The sequence below is a fragment of the Embiotoca jacksoni genome, unplaced genomic scaffold (genome assembly GCF_022577435.1).
Source record: "Embiotoca jacksoni isolate LCO1_2020_lvr unplaced genomic scaffold, fEmbJac1.0.p SCAF_22, whole genome shotgun sequence".
Taxonomy (NCBI): Eukaryota; Metazoa; Chordata; class Actinopteri; family Embiotocidae; genus Embiotoca; species Embiotoca jacksoni.
The window spans coordinates 5,362,185-5,381,388 of NW_027185363.1; the positions used below are offsets into that span (position 1 = coordinate 5,362,185).

Sequence of the window (19,204 nt, forward strand, 5' to 3'; positions counted from 1 at the left end):
ACTTGTCTGTCTGCAGCTCTTGACTGATGAACAGACTGTTGCCTTCATGTTGGCTCAGTTTTCACAGTGTGACAGAGTGCTGGATCTCTAAGAGAGAGCTGCTAAATGTCATTTTGTTGTCTCACAGATGTCCCCGTAAAATAAGGGCAGTGGTTTGTGTTAATATTTGGATTACCAACCATCTGTGGCTGACAAATATTTGGAATCTTAAATATTGTGTTAGTGTAAACACTTAAAAAGTTTAAATTGTAGAAACCCAGAAAAAAATTAAATGTTGCAATGATGCATGGATCAATGCACAAAATAAAAAACTAAAAAACTACTGCAATGGAGTACCAGTGCAAAGTACATTTGATGTGTGCAGTGAATTACCCAACAATTAAGCTAAGAGCTGGATAAAAAAAAAACAAATAGATTTGAAGACAAGGCAATTATTTCAGAGCTCTGATTTTGAAAAAGGCTGAAACTTGAAGAAATGACTGAGTGCCGTGTGACTGTGCATTAAGTAAAACCATCCATGACATGCTGCAGAGAGCATCCCCTTGAATGCATGGACCCAGTGTCTCATGACCTGACGTGACCCTTGGCTGCACTTAGTTCATTTTGACTGTGTTTGCCTCATTTGAACAACATTCACGACATTGTGTTCACACGTCTGCGCAGAGCAGACATGCACAGAGCATAAGTCCTGTGGTCCATTCAAAGTCCAGGTCATTAAAGCTACAGTACGCTCGGTTGCATAAATGCAACAGGATAGTCCTTTAAATCAGAATGCCTGATCAGTTCCAGATTTACAGTGATACCGGTCATCAGTGTCACTATGATGTACTTTATAAATACCATACAACATTAGTCAATTTAAAATTAGCCACACATATTTGTGTTAGTGACTGCATACTCAGCTGATAATTTTTTTTTTATAATTCATTATCTCACCTGCACCAGCAACTAGTTACACCTAACACATTGTAAAGGTACATAAATCCAGGGATACATGAAATAAGAGAACATACTCTGTAATTATTAGCCATATTCACGTGTCCTCGGACAGGCAATCTACATCAAACAGACAGATATATATATATATCAGTATGGCGTGTGTTGTGTTGTGTTGTGTTGTGTTGTGTTGTGTTGTGTTGTGTTGTGTTGTGTTGTGTTGTGTTGTGTTGTGTTGTGTTGTGTTGTGTTGTGTTGTGTTGTGTTGTGTTGTGTGCTGAGCATGCAGTTAAAATCTCAAACATCTGTGATATATGTTTTACTTCATAGCACTACTTTTAATATACGTCTGCATAACATGATTTCTATTTAAATGGACATGTGAAAACTGTATACACACGTAATTATGTGTTAAGATGCACACACATTCACTGACATTCGAAATGTGTTATGCAAGCTGATGGATTTAACTGTGGATTGCCAGAGAAATTTGACAGAATTTTTAATTTGTTAAGGGATAATTTTCCTTCAGGAATCTCACACCCTGAAAGGACTCCTGTTTTTTTTTTTTTTTAAATCAATTTAACCCCTGAAAAGCACAGATATCACAAACTAGGACTTGAATGACCTCCAGCAAACTCTTCAAAACAAACACTGCAGCTTTTTTTGCAACAGCTGTAAGTAACTCTTGTCTGAGTCTTTGCCTTTGCTTTTGCCTTAGCCAAACCTAACTGTACTGTACCATAATCACTGCTGCAGATCAAAACCTCAGTTCAGCGACAGCATCGAGGTAATCTCAGTCAGTTAACTAAAAGCAAGCGCTAAAGTTCACTTGAATACGGCATACAATACATACCTAATTAATCCTGTGGGAAGTCAAACTTTATAATGTCTAATATTACCTAATAAATCCCCCCACTCACAAGCTCATTCATCATTTCCTCTCCAATGGCACATATTAGAGAAGAGTTATTCCTCCCAATTATGCTAATCTTTTATTTCCCTCTGTGGGAGGCATTACTGAAGCTATTTTGGCAGAGGTGATTTCAACTGAATCACATAACGGAATACACAAGCCATGTGCCAACTCAAGGGTTAACTTTGGATGGCCCCTCTGGAGATACAGTATGTGGGCAGTAGACATGCTTACACAAGGCCAATAAACGGGGAAACTTCACAAGTATAAACTGTAATTTAACAAAGGGTAAGTGAGCATCTACAAACATTATAAAAACCTCCAGTCAGTTACCCAAATAGGTCATCTTGGAAAACTTTGAGCCTTTTTATTTTTCTGATATTTCTTTCATTGCAAACTCATTGAATGCGGAAAATCATTCCTCACATCCTTCTCATCATCGTTTTTTTCTGTGAATTATTCAATGCAAAGTTAACTTATATAATACAAATTTTCTTTAAAGGCTTACTACTTTATATGTCAGCTGAGCAACTTTATATCTGTTTTGCAAAGTGGATACAATAACCTTATTGGTGGGAATTTGTTTTACCTATATTTACTGTATGTGCGTGTGGAAAAATAAAATTATATAAACAAGCTTAATGGAAATGTTTTTTAATTGTAAAACAAAGATGGGTGAAAACATGTTCACTAAATTATAAAGTCATGATTAGTCTGAGAGCTCTTAAATTAAAAGCATGATGTGATACAAAACAATGCCTGTTCATAATTCATTAGTGTTTTAATCATGTAAAAAATAAAGATGTTAATTTTTGGTGGTGACATGATAAATAAAGTGATGATTTAATTACTGGTGGTTTCAAAATATAAATTCTTCTAGTAATAATTTTTTTTAATTTTTTTTATCATAGACTGTAAATTACAATACTTTAACCCTCACTAATTAAAATGTGTGTCGATAAGGTGCTATAATATGACACATATGTTGTTAAATACTATGTCAAAAGTCATACACTTTCAGTGATTGATAACTATAATATTCCTTTGATTGGATTTTAATCAGACTCTGCCCACAGTCTCAGAACATAATAAAGAAAAGTGAATAAAATGTGCTGCACACAGTTTCTAATTACAGTCCACCCAAATCACATAAATCTAGTCTGCATCCAGTCTAGATCACCCTCAAAGGGTGGCGCTATCTGAAGGAGTTCAAGGCACAAAAGCAATCAGCACAGCTCCACAACAGATCTGTCCATATTTAACCAGCGTGTGCACACATAGGCGTACACGTACACACACATACACGGCGCATTACGCAACCAGAATTTAGTCTCCATTGCATTTAATCCCCTGTAGCAACTTAATCCTGGGGCTAAGCAAACTCTCCTCCTCAAGCTTCCCTGCTGCTCTGAGAACACAGAGGAGAGGAGGACAAGGAAAAGATAAGAGAAGGAAACAAGGAAATGCCACAGCATGAAAGGGAAGATTTAACTATACAGTAAGATACACCGAGCAAAATGGGTAATGCAAAGGAGAATAAAAACATCTGACTTTTGCAGAAAGTGCAGCAGGGAACGTCATATATTCAAGCTTACCTTTTTCTGACAAAAGGTCAAAGGTCAAACACAACTAACTCGTGAATCAGGAGGAAAAGTGCCGTCGTGAGATGCAAATTTGAACTGAATGCTGTACTTTAGCAAAACGATGAGATTTTTGTACTTGACTTGAGGATTTCAAATTTTGTATTCAGTTGTAGTTACTTTGCAGATTGGGATTTTACAAAGAAAATGTATGATCAGTTCAGAAAATATTAATAATATTAATAATAACACGAGTGATCGCATAATCAGTGCTTGATATTTTATTTTCCTAATGATACCACTTTTACTTTAGTGACTTTTTGAATGCTGGACTGTTGCTTTTAAAGCAACATTTTACATCATGGTGTTGCCACTTTATTTATCAGAGTCCACGCAGCATTTCTCTATCAATGGTCCAAACTTTGGTGCCCATATTAAATAAATAGAAAGTGCAATTTAATGTTTTTCCGAGGACTTCAGTGTTATCTGGACTATAAAAACAAGTAACTTTAGCTAACCCTTGATATTCAGTATGGGGAATTAAATATTTCAGTTTTAGCAGCCTGGGGTGGTATTAATGTTTTAGGACAATGTTAGGTCAGATCACACAACATCGTATAGCCCTCAGTGTTCCTTCCAAAGGACATGTTTGGTAAAGTTATTCAGTTCTTTTTTTAGCATGCATTGTAATGCATTGAGACAGTGCTTGGTCCACTGTTTTAGCCGAAAATGAGGAGAGAGTAGTATCTCCAAATGCCACTGTTAGAAGTGGCCAGGCTTAAGTCACTTCACAGCTGGTAGTTTAAAGGTCACTAGGACCGGTCTGCAGTTGTGTTGCATTGATGATAGAATCCTACCTGACATTGTCATGGCGCTGGATGTAGATTTTGTGAAAGATCCTTTCTGGGGGCTTCAGGAAATCCTCTTTCATCTCCATAGCTACGTTCCTGGGCAACAGACTCATTAACAGGCGCTCCTGAGTGTGTGTATGTGTATGTGAGAAAGAGAGAGGATGGGAGGGGTGGGGAGTGGGGGGTGGGGGGAAAGAAAAGATAAAGTAAATCATTTGTACAGTCAAACTGAGCAAAGTTATCATAGGAGAAAGTGTTTGTGGCGATAAGAAATGTGCTAGACAAAAAGGCATGAAATCTAACAGAAATGAATAATGTGTTGAAATGACTCACAGCATTGGGTGTGTGTGTGTGGGGGGGGGGGGACATCTAATTTTACCCACAGTTTAAGCGGTGCACGCTGCCTGTACCTGTTTCTCATTCTCATCTTCCATACGTAGTTTCTCTTCTATGCAGTTGCGAGCCTGGAGGAAGGCCTTCCTCTGGGCTCGTTCTGTCAGGACGCGCACAAACAGCCCTGACAGGTTGACACTAGTGAACAGTACTGTGTTGGCAACCAACTGCAAAACAGAAAAAAAAGGAAACACAGTTTTAATTCTTTGGTATAGTTATTAAAGACACATACAGTATTAGGAAATCGTTAGGGAAAGCTGTGAATGTTCTAACCACAGGACAATTTGTGCATTTAGTTCATATTGCAAAAGACATCTTTATATATTCTTTTGCATGTCACTATAAATGCATGGGTACTTAAGAATGATAAATGAAAAGTGAATTTATATCTAATCTAATTTGTACAGTAAATAACCAAATCTTGAACATGTAACTTGTTTGATGTTCTATCTTTGTGAATTTGTTTGTGTGCACTGGTGCATAGCACATTCCAGTACAGTATACATATAAACATATATGTACATTTGTGTGTACATATGCATATGTGCAAATGTATCCCTGCTATTGAGTTCCTGAAAATGGGGTTTAACTACCCCAAAGAATCCTTTTTTAGGTTGTTATAGTACTTTATCAATTTATTTATGTGTTTTTAACATACAACATGTATAAGTTACAGTCTTTGATTATGTTGTCCAATAAGTAAAATTGTTGAGAGAAGTGGGGCCTAATATTTCTCTATTTTCAGTGTCTTTGGCATTAAAAGGTCTGAGAATCTGTGCTCTGGTTCATCCATCACAACAGATGCACAGCAGCATGGCTGCTTTTAACCTTGTGCAGGACACAATGACTTTCTTTTACTTGACTGAGGTTGGCTGACACTAACTTTGTACACAAACCCGACACAGTTCTACCTCCAAAGTGTACATGAGCAAGCTGTCACTGTGGGTAATAATTAATATCCATAAAAATAAAAAATAGAAATCATTTCATTCAATCTGTATTCATCATTAGTGTTTTTATGTAGTCAATCATGGAGCATATGTGACCTCAAGAAAATACATTATACTTCATATATAAGAAGTGCAGCGTCATTTCACAGCATGTATGTTTCACTGATCATCATAAATACAATTCGTATTATTCTTCTAAAATGCAACAAACTTCTAACAGCAAAGACAGCCGTGTTTCCCAGTGCAGTGAATCATGAACTACCTTGAAAAGACTGTTTTTTTTGGCAGCAGCTGTCTGTCTCTGTGATTGACAGGAGTGTTGGCAAGCATCAACATGTTCAAATGGAGCTCAAGTTACTTTACAGCCTGGAGTAAATAAATGTGGACATCTGAGTTAATTGGTGTAAAACACTTAATCTGGTCCTTTTCTGAGGTTATAACTGCAATTTTCCCACAATTGAGCTTAGTGCACTACTTAAACACTCTTGCAGCAATCTAACCCATTAAAGATATGTATACTGCTACGTTGCAATAAAATTACAATCGTCACGTTAACTCTCGTTTTGTAAAATAATTATTTTAAGGTAAGTTATAATGTTGATATATAGCTACAGCAATGTATTGCATAATAATAAGGCTAAACAATACAAGGTTTCCATTTAGTATGTTGTCGATGTTGTGCTTAATGTTAATGGTTGGTGATATAAATAATCTCTTGGGGACCGGGGACCTTATTTATAGTTGTCATTATAGTTACGTAGTGTGAATGTGCTTTGGATTGGGGTCTAATTTATTATATTCTTAATGTTATTGTTTTATGCTTAAGCATATAACATTTTTCTTGTATTAATACTGTACTTTTATGAGTCTGTATTCTTGAAAGACAAAATGTAAACTGTGCTCACTTATTGCAATGCATGTCAGCAAGACACAAAGCTGAAGAGTAAAGAACCAGAAATATCCTATTTTTCAAGGTATAGTGTGCACTTGCTTTAGTAATAAGATATCTAATGTAGACTGAGCCGTGGATGTAGACAGTACTGTAGGCTGAGTGCCTGGGACCTATGTGGGTGGTAGGTACAAGCCCGGGTTGTGCGGGGTCATGCCACACAGCTCATCTCTAAGCTTAATGGATTAGCTATCTCTGGTGCTAACACTGTCCTTCACATGGCTATGCAGGTACCTCATAGGCTACATGCAGGAAAACAATCTCCCCCTGCAAATACGGCGTCATCATCCGAGGGCGTGATGAACTGATCAAATCTCAATTTAGTTTCCGAGAAATGCACAATCTTCATTTCATATGTGGCACGTAGGCACAAATGTTCCATTACCCCTGGAGGGTTGACTGATGTGACATATCTTCTTTCCCCACACCTGATGACAGACAGAAATATGTGTGTATGTGTGTGTGTGTGTGTGTCTCACCGTGACAGAAAAAGGTACAAAGATACAAATGTACAGAGAGTGGTGTACCAATTTCTATTTCAGATCTGAAATGACATACATGACTTTGCCCTCTTTTTCATAACTGAAACATATACTGTAATGAAAGCAGTGCGTCCCTCCAATTTGCCCTACTTCTGGTGCTGGCAGGATGTCACTCAAGTTCTTTATTTCCAGCAAGCTCCTGTGGGACTGACAGTCACGGCCATATAGAATGCTTTGCTTAGTCTTTTCTGTTTGTTTGTTTGTTTTCTTCAGGCCTACAGGTATGCATCACCACAGTTGTGCAGTATCTCACCTTTACTTCACACTGACAAATATGTAGAATTTATTACAGATAATTTTCTTTGAGACGAAGAGAAAGGGTCTTACTTTGTGTTTGTCCACCACATGTCCCCGGGTTCTGATGTAAAAAAACTGCTTTATGGCTTACAGTTGTATTTAACGCAATCTTCTAACTTGTCTTTTTTTGTAACTAAAACTGGTCCAGGCAGAAATAGGGTGTTATCGCTTTTGCCAGATTTGATCAAAGCCTGAGCAAAGCCCATCAAGTGTAACCACAGGGAGCTCTCCTTGGTGCTGAACAGACGTTTAAATTGTGTGTTTCTGCCATGGCTTCATGTTATATTTCACCACATTTGCGTGCAGATAATATTGAAATTATAATGATAGTTATATACATACGGATACTAAAAGTATCCACGATTACCATGCTGCAGAGCCACTATAATATTGGTGTAACATATACTTACAGTTCTCCATAGTTTCTGTGTTTTCATCGTGACAGAAGTGGCAGTCACAATTAAATGCGAGATGGAGACCATTATTCCAAACACAACAGCCAAGAGTGTCCGCACAGGTAGAAGCACATAGGCGACGAAGGTGACCAGGATTAGTTGCCACATGCCTTGCTCCGGGGACGTCGGGGGCTCCATCCCCATCGCGCCCAGGGAGAAGGGACAGCAGAGGAAGGAGAAAGTGAAGCCGAAGAGCAGGGTCAGGTTAACAATCTGTTGGAGCTGAGTCACTTGCAAGTACTTGACATTAGTTACGATGAAGAGGGAGACGAAGATGACACAGTGGACCGGATGGGACCCCTTGGAGATGGTGAGGCTGGGGCCGGACAGCAACTCCACCACGGCAAGTGTCGAGGACAGGAAAATGAGGACGGCCAGGGCTTTGAGGGTGGACGTCTGCTCCAGTTTCAGGTTGTAGTTCTGAAAGAGGGACTCGAGTTCTTTGCAGTCGAACTCGTCCTCGCACACGATGGTAGTCAAAGGGACACCCGGTGGACAGTGACTTCTCTTCCGCCTGGTTTTGACTTTCTGAAACGGTATTTCCTCCATGTCAGTGCCATTCATAAAATTAATACCTGCTCACAGCTCAGCTCAAACGGAACACCGGATCCCACGCCGACACAGACCGTAGCCAACGGTAAAAGACGCGTACAGCAGGCTGAAGGCAGAGCGTCCCAGATTGCGGAGACTGGCCGGTGGCCACAGACACGCTCCACACTATCCACAGGTTGGACTGTGTTGTTCATAAAGATCAGCTTGCGAGCAAACCTTCATTTCACGGCTGTCTTTGAAGACGATCTGCAAAATATATGCAGCCTTTCCCAATTTTAGCCTCCGTTTGAGCGCCACATGAGGAGCACACGACGTCTAGTTCTGATGGTAACAGCTTTTTGCGGGGCTCAGATAGGATCACGCCTGCGCATTATGAGGTGAAGATAAGACAGGTCTCAGCTACTCAACACACACAGTCAAGACGATTTGACTGGTGCGGCTACAGAGCGTCCCTGTCCAGTCTGACAGAACAGTGCATACATCAGCCGTAATGGAAATGTCCTTTTCTTTTCCACCTGCATGTGACATGTTTCCATCATTAAAGCCATTAAGTGCTATCTATTTTTTTTTTTTTTTTTTTTTTTTTTTTTTGCATTTAGCCCACTGATTCGTTTATACTCATCTCCTTTAAGGACACACATTCATACACAATACAATGGAGAGAAAGAAGCAGAATTGATAGCTGTACTGCATGTCACTCTTTTCAGACCGTCATTCATGAAATCCTACTCTTTTAAGCTAGCAGCCAGTGTATTTGGTTGGCACAGACTTTGGATAACATGATTGCATACCATTCATCATAAAAACCTGTGTGTTGCCAGTGAAGCAGCCACCCTCACCATCAGCACCCTTTTGGCATTCAGAGGGTGGTGTCTCATTTATTACATGGAGAAGATTAGTCATCCGTCACAGGCTGCCGTTGCCATGACCCGTCAGTGCCAGAGAGGGTGTAAGAAAGTGACAGATGGATGGCCCATGCCAAAGTCCAGCACTCCACCATGCTACCAGGACACTCACATGCCTTCTGCACCTCTCTCTCTCTCTCTCTCTCTCTCTCTCTCTCTCTCTCTCTCTCTCTCTCTCTCTCTCTCTCTCTCTCTCTCTCCCTATCTCAGCTGTTAGTGTTCTGGCTTTCACTGATCCAACACAGCTATGGAATGAGTGTACACAGTGTGACAGGTAAACAAAGACAGTTGAAATGGATGGGATGCAAATGGAAACAGAGAAGTAAAGTATTTGACAGCTTTCCAAATTCTGAGACAAAAAAGGAGGCAACTTTCTATAAGACTGGTAAGACCACTGAGTAACATCAAAGCAAGTGATTTGTGACAACAACAAAAAAATAAATATTTTAACATGCTGTATTTCTCTATTACCAGCTCTAATATATCTGGTAATAGAGACAATTAATCAGCAGCAATTCTGATTATCAATTCATCAGTCACTTATCAACAAAGAATGCCAAACATTCTCCATCTCCAGCTACTCAAATACAGAAATCTTGTTGCTTCCTTTGTTTCATCCATCCATTTGTTATCTATACTCGCTTTATCCTGGAGCCTATCCCCGCAAAGGCGGGGTACATCCTGGACAGGTCGGCAGTCCATCACAGGGGCAACACAGAAAGACAGACAGAAGCAGACATGGGCACTCACATTCACACCTGCAGGCAATTTAGAAACACAAATTAACCTAACACGTGTGTTGTTAGATGATGGGAGGAAGCTGGAGTACCCGGAGAGAACATGCATGGGGAGAAAATGCTAACTTCACACAGAAAGGCGATTGTAAATTAAATATCTACATTTTGAAAAGAAATTACAAGCACCAAGAAGATGTCACCTGGAAAACCATAATAGATAAGGAGCATTCTCCACTATTTTGGGGCCAAACAGATAAAGACCCCTTGAAGACACGTTTTAGGGTAAATAATGATAATAATAATAAATAATAATCAATTGTGTCTCTCCATGTGCATCATTCTGCAAGGTTATTAACTCACTTTAAGTCAAATATTAAAGTAAAGTTATAAGCAAATCCTATTTTGAGTGCAGGAGGAACCAAATTAATATAAATACATTAATTAACAATGAAAAGAATCATTACTGCAGCCCTAGTTGATATAAACCTTGACATCTTCATCAAACCTTCTTGCTGTCACTCCAAATGACTTGTCAGAATATTCAGCTCTGTTGCTGTGTCCACAACACTAGACTTCACCTTTCCTTCTTGTACGCCTGCCAGTCTCATGTCTGTTATCTATCCCTGCTCTGCTGAGAGAAAGATGTAGGACACACACAGGGTGTGGGAGACTTTTACACTGATATTCTGTCTTATCTAGAAGGCTTTTTTCCCCAGTCACTTTTCACTGGACTTTATTAGCTAACACATAAAAAACACTCGTGTTATTGTGTGTCACCTCTCAGTGACTGCCTCTCACAAAGGTGATATGCAAATGAAACTGTGCAGTGTTGTCATTTACAGTCTGTCGACCAGAGTGTAATTCATCAAGCACTGATTTTCTGTCATCGCCTTAATCAATAGTTCAATATTCCTTCTGTAGCATCCCCTAAATTAATCTAAATAATGAGCACTTTCAATTGACATCTTGCATTCCGTTGAGGCAAACGACATGAAAATCAACAACATTCAAATTTGTATATACTGGATGTAGCTGCAGGTTTGCAAATTTGTTTTTCTCTTTGACTGTGGCAGATTTCCACTTGGTTTCTTTGCATTTGAGTGAAGGCGTGCAGTATTCCAGGAGGACCTCTTGGCCTGTTTGTGGCCAGGTACATTGTTGGATGAGAGAGGAGCCATCGTACAATATAAATGTGTTATTCCCTGTGCTTTTGATGGCTTCAGGTGTAAGTGCACGGTCACACTCTGCCAGCCCTCATCTTCTGAGAACAAAGAAAGGTCTTGTGGGAGTTCACACCACAAAGCTGTTCTCCAAGGGCATCGGACAAGGAGACGGCAGTCAGCTTCCTGCTGCCTGCCTCTCTACTAAAACTCATCTTCACTTCCTCTGTGTCAGTCTTTCTATTTCTGTCTCGTACTCTTTCATCACACAAAAAACCTCTGACTGAAAGACATGAAACAGCTGAGCATCTGAAATGATGCAAAACAGCTGATTATGTATCTGACATATTTACATTGCAAAATTGTTATTTGAATAACTACTTGATGACTCAACTGCCTGAGCTCTCTGGAGCAATTAAAATGTTCTTCACCACATGTCACTTGTATAGCTTTTTTCCAAATGCTCATCTAAAGAATATAGAAGATCTTAGCAGCCAACATTTATGTAGCGTTTGTATAGAGACTTTTGTCCATGTCTCATATTTGGTTTCTCTTATAAAATTGAGCAGTGAAAAATGTCACTCTCATTCCTTTTAAAAAAAAATAATGCATCAACAAGATTTTCACTGCCTTTAATTATCCAAACAGCAGGGTGTTTCAGAATGTGGAAATAGAGAGCTCAAACGCCATTGGTTCCATCAAGGAAAGGGACAAGAGGATAAAAAGCAAATGAAAGAATAAAGCATCGTGTATACCGACTCCATCTAAATAGTGCTTTACGCTTGCTGTCATCAAATGATCATCTGTAATGATAGCCCAGCGACAGGCAAGTCCCACCAGTGTCCAGATGTGGTTGAAGCACCGCTGGTCTTCTAATCACAGACACATTGGCTCAACACCAGCAAATGAAACAGCCAAGAGAGACCCAAGAGGGACTTGCAATGCATGTTGTGAATTAGCTAATGTCAGCCATAATCAAAATGTGCCAAGAAAAAAAAAAAGCAGCTTCTCTCACAATTGCCAGTCAGGTGCACTTACCTCTGAGAAAATGGTTCAGAAGGATAAGAAACGCTTGCAAGCTACAAAGGATGGAGTGAGAATATAAGATTTATATGCATGCTACTTTCATGTATTACTTTCACAACATGTTGCTAAATCAATTTATTTTCCTTTACTTATAAAATAAAATATAAAACATAAATCAAATATGGCCACAAGTCATCCTGTTTTCACATAAACTTAAAAAAAAAATGAGTCCAAATCCAGCCTTGAGCAGGAGCCTGCAGAACTCCATTTGTCAGGGCTGAAAACACAATATACTCATAATTACCAAATCAAAACTGGACTCGCGGGGGAAAGAATCCACAGGCTTATCCTTTACTCTGCAAACAGAATGATTCGTCTCCAAAACGTGTTTACAGTCACAATAGATAGACGCTATATTACCCCAGGAATCCTAGATTCAAACATAATTCATTTGTTGATGGACATCTCCCCAGTTCAATGACAACAAGGTCACTGGTTTTGACTACAGTATATCCTAAAAGCACTGAAAGCTAAATATTAACCTTCAGATCTGTCACAGTTCACCTGTTTTTTGTGAAAATACTTGTGAAACATTATCTGTTGAGATTGGGGTTATTTGCCACGCATACATTTTTGAGTAGACAGACTTGATCGCATGAAATGTTAACAGTTATTACTGTTTACTGTCCAAATAACATCAACACTTTCTACAATTACTGCAGATGTGTGCGATTTTTAAAAGGTTTTTTTTTTTTGAAAAACAAATATATAAGTAAAGTTTTAAGTTAACTAATACTTAATATTTTATTAGGAAATGGTAGGAAATATAGTTTGTGGTCTTTTTCTTATGATTTTTAAAACTGATACATTTTTCTTCCAATAACAAATGTGAGAGGTTAAACCAAATAGGTCCTGTGGGAAATAGAGCTAAATATTTTAAGTAGCCTCAGTAAAAGTCAATATTTGGTGTTAAAGTTCACATTTTACATCTTCAGTGAGAGGCTAGGTTATATAACACATAATTTATTATCATTAAATGAACTCCTGATGCAGAAGCCTCATTTCCCTAAACAGTACACATGGTATTATCCTATTTTCTCACATGACAGCTTGCTGATTGCAACCTTTTGCTTATCAACCTACACATCTGAGGGATGTGTTCAGTGTCTCCGCCGTTACAAACAACACCACCTTTGTAATCTTCCACTCACATCAGCATTGAGCAGGCATATACTCTTTAGATGTTGAGTTATTTAAATTGCAGCCTGAAAAGAAAGTGACACACTTCAGATTTTCTTTTCTTTGTTTATTCATCCCTTTTTCATTTGGTGTGGATTACTGTTACTGCTTTTTAAATGACAAATAAATCTAGTGACTCAAGACACATAGGGGCTATGCTGTCTTAAAGTATTGTACTGTAGATGGGAAGTAACAGGAGAAAACTACTGCAGAGTAGAGCCTCCAATAACACCAAACACTGAAAAATGAAGAAGCAAGGCCAAAAGCTTGTTTACGATGACAAGAAGTAACAACCGTGCGTGTTTCGCAAGTGTTTCAGTGTGTAAGCTTAGGATGGATCAATAGCCATCAGGTGCATGAGATTCAAGTGCACCCTCCCATTGTGAAATCCTCTTAAAGCTTCTGATAGTTCAAGTAATCTAGGAGCGGCAATATGTGTGTGTGTGTGTGTGTGTGTGTGTGTGTGTGTGTGTCTGTGTTCGCGTTCAGTCCATGTGCCTTGTCCCCTCCCACAATGGCTGCCTTCCAAAGTATCACGTGCCCCGCTGAATTTGAGTGTTCACCGTGCAGCACATGAGATTGCTGACTGAGACTGGCACAAAGAGAGAGCGATAAACAGACATAGAGACAGAAAGAGGGAGGGTGGTGGTGGGTGGAGCCTTGTAATCAGCTGTACTGGAACATTTAACCAGACGGTGAGGGCTACCAAACTTGAAGAGAACTTCAAATATATAACAACTTGGGCTTTATTTTTGACCATAATTTCTACATAACTACTGCCTAGGAACATTGGTGGCCAATTGTTTGGCCATTTCATATAAATCCCATTTATCTAGTGGCAAGAATGAAATTGAGCATACCTGTAATGTTGGGAACAAGCCTTCACTGCACAGAAAATCTATATGCACAGCTACAACAGAATTGTACTTTGGGTATTTCTTTTTTACAGTTTACAGTATTTGTTTTGTCCTCATGAGGATGAGGTAGGTACATGTTTAAAACCTGTTTGATCATTGACTGCTTATATTCTTCTGCCTCATCTGCCATTTTTTTGTTGTTGATAGGAATGACAAAAAATAAATAAAACAGATTGGTTGTATAAAACTAGAATGTCCTTTTAAAGCCTGTCATATACCACCAGCATGTTTTCAGCAGCAGCATGCAGACCTCACTGTACACCGTAAACTCAGGAGGTGGTGGGGACCAAAAACAGAGCAAACAGGAAAGTGAATTATGGACTTATATTTGTCAGGGCAACTGTTTGCAAACATATCGCATTCGGAAGATAATGTTAACATGAACTTATTGCACTATATCCAAGTGCCCAAAAGAATAAATGAATAAAGGATAATTCCATCCCACTTAGACGTTATCTTCTTGTTGTTTGACCAAACAAACCGAGATTTGGACACCAGCCTGTGACAAAAATAACTTCACATATTGAAATTTAGATGTATCCTTTAAGCAGGATACAGGTAAAAGTGGTTGTCCTCCATACTAGCATTATTGCATTTTTTTTTAAAAATGTGTTTAGATATATATATTTTTTTTAATCTAATCCTCTTAGACAGCTGGGAGAGCAAGTTGCACCCAGACAATATAGACATGGTCATATTTCCTTAAATTTAGTGTACACTATGTCACAGCAAAGCCTGTTTTAAGTTAGTGAAAAGAAATAAGAAAGAGAGAAAATGAAACAGATTGTGGCATAAAATTAAACATAGTGAGAGAGACAGATGGAGATGCCTGTGATGCTGGTCAACAGACACCTATGTGATGAATATTGAGTCACATCTAGGAAACAGGCAAAAACAGAGCAGGCTGATTGGAGGCCTAACGGATGAGACTCAACAACACTTGGAAAGGCATGATGTTGAATAGGAACTGGATATTGAATTTCAAAGACACAAACAACATTCAGCAGGCAGGGAGGGCAGAGCTTCCTCTTATGTGTGCCTTGTGCTGTTGTTCTCATAGAGGCCAAATACCTCTCTGTGCGAGCCGGGGCTGGTGATCAATAACCCGGAGAAAGTGGCCGCTAGCCTTGATCCTAATTAGTGCAGGGTTAGAGCAGATTAGCTTGCACCTGAGCCCCTATCTCAACCTTTCTCAAATAACAACTCCCTCCCAATCAGGCTACCTAGAGGCACCAGCATCAGCATAATTCAGGGCTGCAACGTGGGTGGTGGGAATAGACCTCACTCCATATATGAAAACTGTCTAGTTTTTCCTTACATCTTATTCATCATTTGTCTCACTGTGGGAGTATCAAGCTTTCAGCACCTAGAAGATCAAAAGTAATATGCTAAAAATGCAATGTAGTGTGGGGACAGGTGCGTCTTTCAAAAAAGGGTGTGGGGAGGGTGATTAGTGACAAAGCTACTTTGAAATAATGATAGTTCTCATGGCAACAGAGGGATTAACTGTAAACCTTTGTTATTGTAGCCAAGCCCAATGAAGACACAGAGTTCAGGGAAAGGTTAGGAAGAGGAGACCATGAGGAGATTAGTATGTGTTGCTAGCGCTCTTGGTGTGTTAGCGAGTGTGCATGAGTTTGCATGCAGGCAAGACAAGCACCAGCCTCTGGTGTTGTGAATTGACAATTGCTATAAATAGAAAACCCCTATGCTTTCATAAGCCTCTGTTGATCAGTTTCACCCTAAACCAAGTTAAATAAAGCTTAAGTTTTAATTGCTATTATGAATTCTAATCAATTGATTGAAACATCCCTTGGTTTAGTTTGTTTTTATTCATTTGATTATAGTGATACGAACCATATACGTCACTCATTATAAGACATATAACAATCATTCACTTAATGTATTCATATTTTTTTTTTAAAAAGGACTTATTCACTAAAATATTAAATACATTCACCCATCTCGCTGTTTTCAATTTACTACAAAAAAATAAATTCTCTGCATTCTATTTCTATGCTACATTGAAATAATTTAGATCCAAAACAACCATATATAAATTTGGACTTTGAATGTGCCCATATAACACCTTTGTTCATCTCTAGTACACTCAAACATGCATAACTAGTCTGTTTCCTGGCCATCTAAGCATTAATAAACATGGATGTTGTGGCTTGGAAAAACCATGGTAAGTATGCCTTCTAACTTCTTGATTGTATCATAACACCTTCTGACAACTAACATAACAAAAAAAACTTTTCTCTTAAAGTTTTTATGTGCATTCGACTCAAAGTGTGTTAACTATGTCAGACACATTTTGAATCATAAAGCTAAATTGTCAGCATACAGAAATAGAAATCTCAACTGCCGATTTAACATCCACATTATATCATTTACTTAAGTGTAAGAGTCCTAGATTGATCCCTGCGGAACACCACGTGACCAATCCTGGATGTGACAGAGTACAATTTTAATGTAATTACAGAATATGATTACTTAGGATAGGTTGTAATAAACCAGCAAACTACATGGTTATCTTGCCGAGCAGCCTCCAGTATATAAATTAGAGGCCGCTGGGCGAGGAATGCTATTAAAAGTATCAAATGCCTTTTGAAGGTCAGTTAAAAAGCCTATATATAACCGTCTCTCCATTACAAACCTATATTAGTCAGATAAATAAGGGCTGACTCAGTGGAATATATTTTTTTTCATTCTTGATTGGCTAAAAAAATGTTTGGAAATTTAAAAAAAAAAATTGTTTACATAAACCATCAAACTTGTGGCACTCTTTCAGAAACGTTTAATGCCAGAGGAAACAGAGGTTAAATACATTGGTAATTCTCCCTCATCCTTGTACCTTGTTTTTTTTTTTTTTTTTTGCAACAGACCAACACTGGCCTACTTAAGTAAAATACAATTTTAAAAAGTCTACATGGGGAGAGCAACCACTTTTTCCATAATCTGGAAGCATCGCTATCCCTCCTTTTAGCTTTATACACAGAGTTATGTATCCCTCAAAATGTAGTTTCTTCTTTTAGACTAGCTCTAGTTATTGTTATGCCACTTTCCAGCAATGGACATGCAATATGTTAACAAAACTTGTGAAAAAAAAGGCACTGTACTCTGGAAATGGCAGAATGAGCTGTGTCATGCCAAACAGATGCTGACAAGCTCTGTGTAACTGTAAAGCTACAGTATGTAGTGTAATGTTCACAGCTCTTCGCCCAGCCTGACCTGGTTTACTCTGACACTTCTGCCAGTCTGCATACACAAAGACAAATCACATGAGAGAACACACACACACACACACACACACACACACACACACACACACACACACTCACTCACTCACTCACTCACTCACTCACTCACAGATCCCAGTCAATCTCCCTACTCATTCAGTGACAGAGATATTTGCAGAGCTGCCACCGAAGATGAAGAGTCTATTAACCTGAAGTCATTGGGGTCAGACAAGAACTTTTCCTCCTTTTACCATTTCATCCTTCCCCACTAGATTCATGAATGAGCTCCAGGACTTGGGAGCAAAGTTGTCTGCTCTCTGGCAGCTTTGCTCGCATCAGATCCAGAAATGACTGTATCAGACAGCTGAGATTTATCTTAAGTGCTTCTCCATGTACTTTTCTCCTGATGACAAATGGGACTTGGCCTTACCTCTCCTTGAAGGGAGGCACCAGTAATAGAAAAGGAAATGAGGAAATCTAATCATGGCAGCGATGATGATGATGATGATGATATACATTAACAGATGGAGATACTTTGTGGCAGTCAGAACGATTTGACTTTTGGATGCTAATTGTTGAACAAAGCAAGCAAGTGTCGAGGCATCATAGTGGAATAACACTTGACAGCATATAGTGCCAGTGTTTTCTCAGCACATGTGCTGTTTCACCAGTGTGGGCCAACTGCACTGTGTTTGTGGTTTTGTGGTGTTGCAATGCTGTGTGGACTAAAAAATGTATAATGCGAGCGCTGAAACTACAGTGGGCATGAAATGAACTAACCCGAAGTTACTCCCCTGAGATCCCAAAGATGGATTAAATGCCTGTCTGTGTGTGTGAGCCTGTCCGTGCACGGCCGCATCATTCTCTCTCTTCCTTAATAAACACACACACACACGCACACGCACACACACACGCGCACGCACGCACACGCACACACACACACCTCTTAAGATAACTCCTTTATGACTATCATTACACTAACATTAAACTGTCTAATGAACATAACCTTCCCCAGCTAATTTGAATAACTCCCATCTCTCGCTCTCTCTGTCATTTGTACTAAATGACTTCACAATATTACTTCAGTCAGTCAATGAAGATAAACACTAAGTTTTGTTATGCATGAAATTGTAAGATAAATCTGAGGGATTGCAAGATGAGTAAAGCAGAGAGAAGAAACATTTTTCTGTTTTTAAAACGTGTTCAATATTTGTAGCTTTGAAGCTTTGGAGTTTCCTCGGGGATCTAAAATGAGATTTTAAAAAAACGAAATAAATTGCTTTTTGGTTAAACTACTCAACGGCAGTAGACATGCTGTATGAGTGTTTGTAACCAATGATCAATGATCGCAAGTTGACACTGCGGCTTTGAGGGGTTTAACACTGCACACAACCACGAAGAAAAAGGAGCAATAATATAGTCAATAATAATAATAATTAAAACTGCAAGCAGTGACATGCGGGCCCTCGCACGCTGCACGTCGGGGATCCGGCGGTTCAGGGCAAATGTTAGAACCCGTGTCTCCATGAGCTTGTTTCCAGCGCAGAGTCAGCGTCG

The 19,204-nt window shown here is 39.0% G+C and overlaps 1 protein-coding gene across 2 annotated transcripts in view; it reads right to left on the reverse strand.

Moving 5' to 3' along the window:
* The window catches only part of LOC138202993 (adenylate cyclase type 1-like), a 38,491-nt gene extending 29,597 nt beyond the window's left edge, over positions 1–8,894 (reverse strand). The window contains exons 1-3 of one of the 2 annotated variants that reach the window (XM_069157444.1): positions 7,825–8,894; positions 4,694–4,843; positions 4,290–4,408 (exon numbers count right to left, since the gene is read on the reverse strand). In XM_069157444.1, the coding sequence (XP_069013545.1) occupies positions 4,290–4,408; positions 4,694–4,843; positions 7,825–8,433 (878 nt within the window). In that variant the 5' untranslated portion in view covers positions 8,434–8,894. The remainder of the gene's footprint in view (positions 1–4,289; positions 4,409–4,693; positions 4,844–7,824) is intronic. The other variant, XM_069157445.1, reaches the window with a different exon arrangement.
* Positions 8,895–19,204: the final 10,310 nt, after the last annotated feature.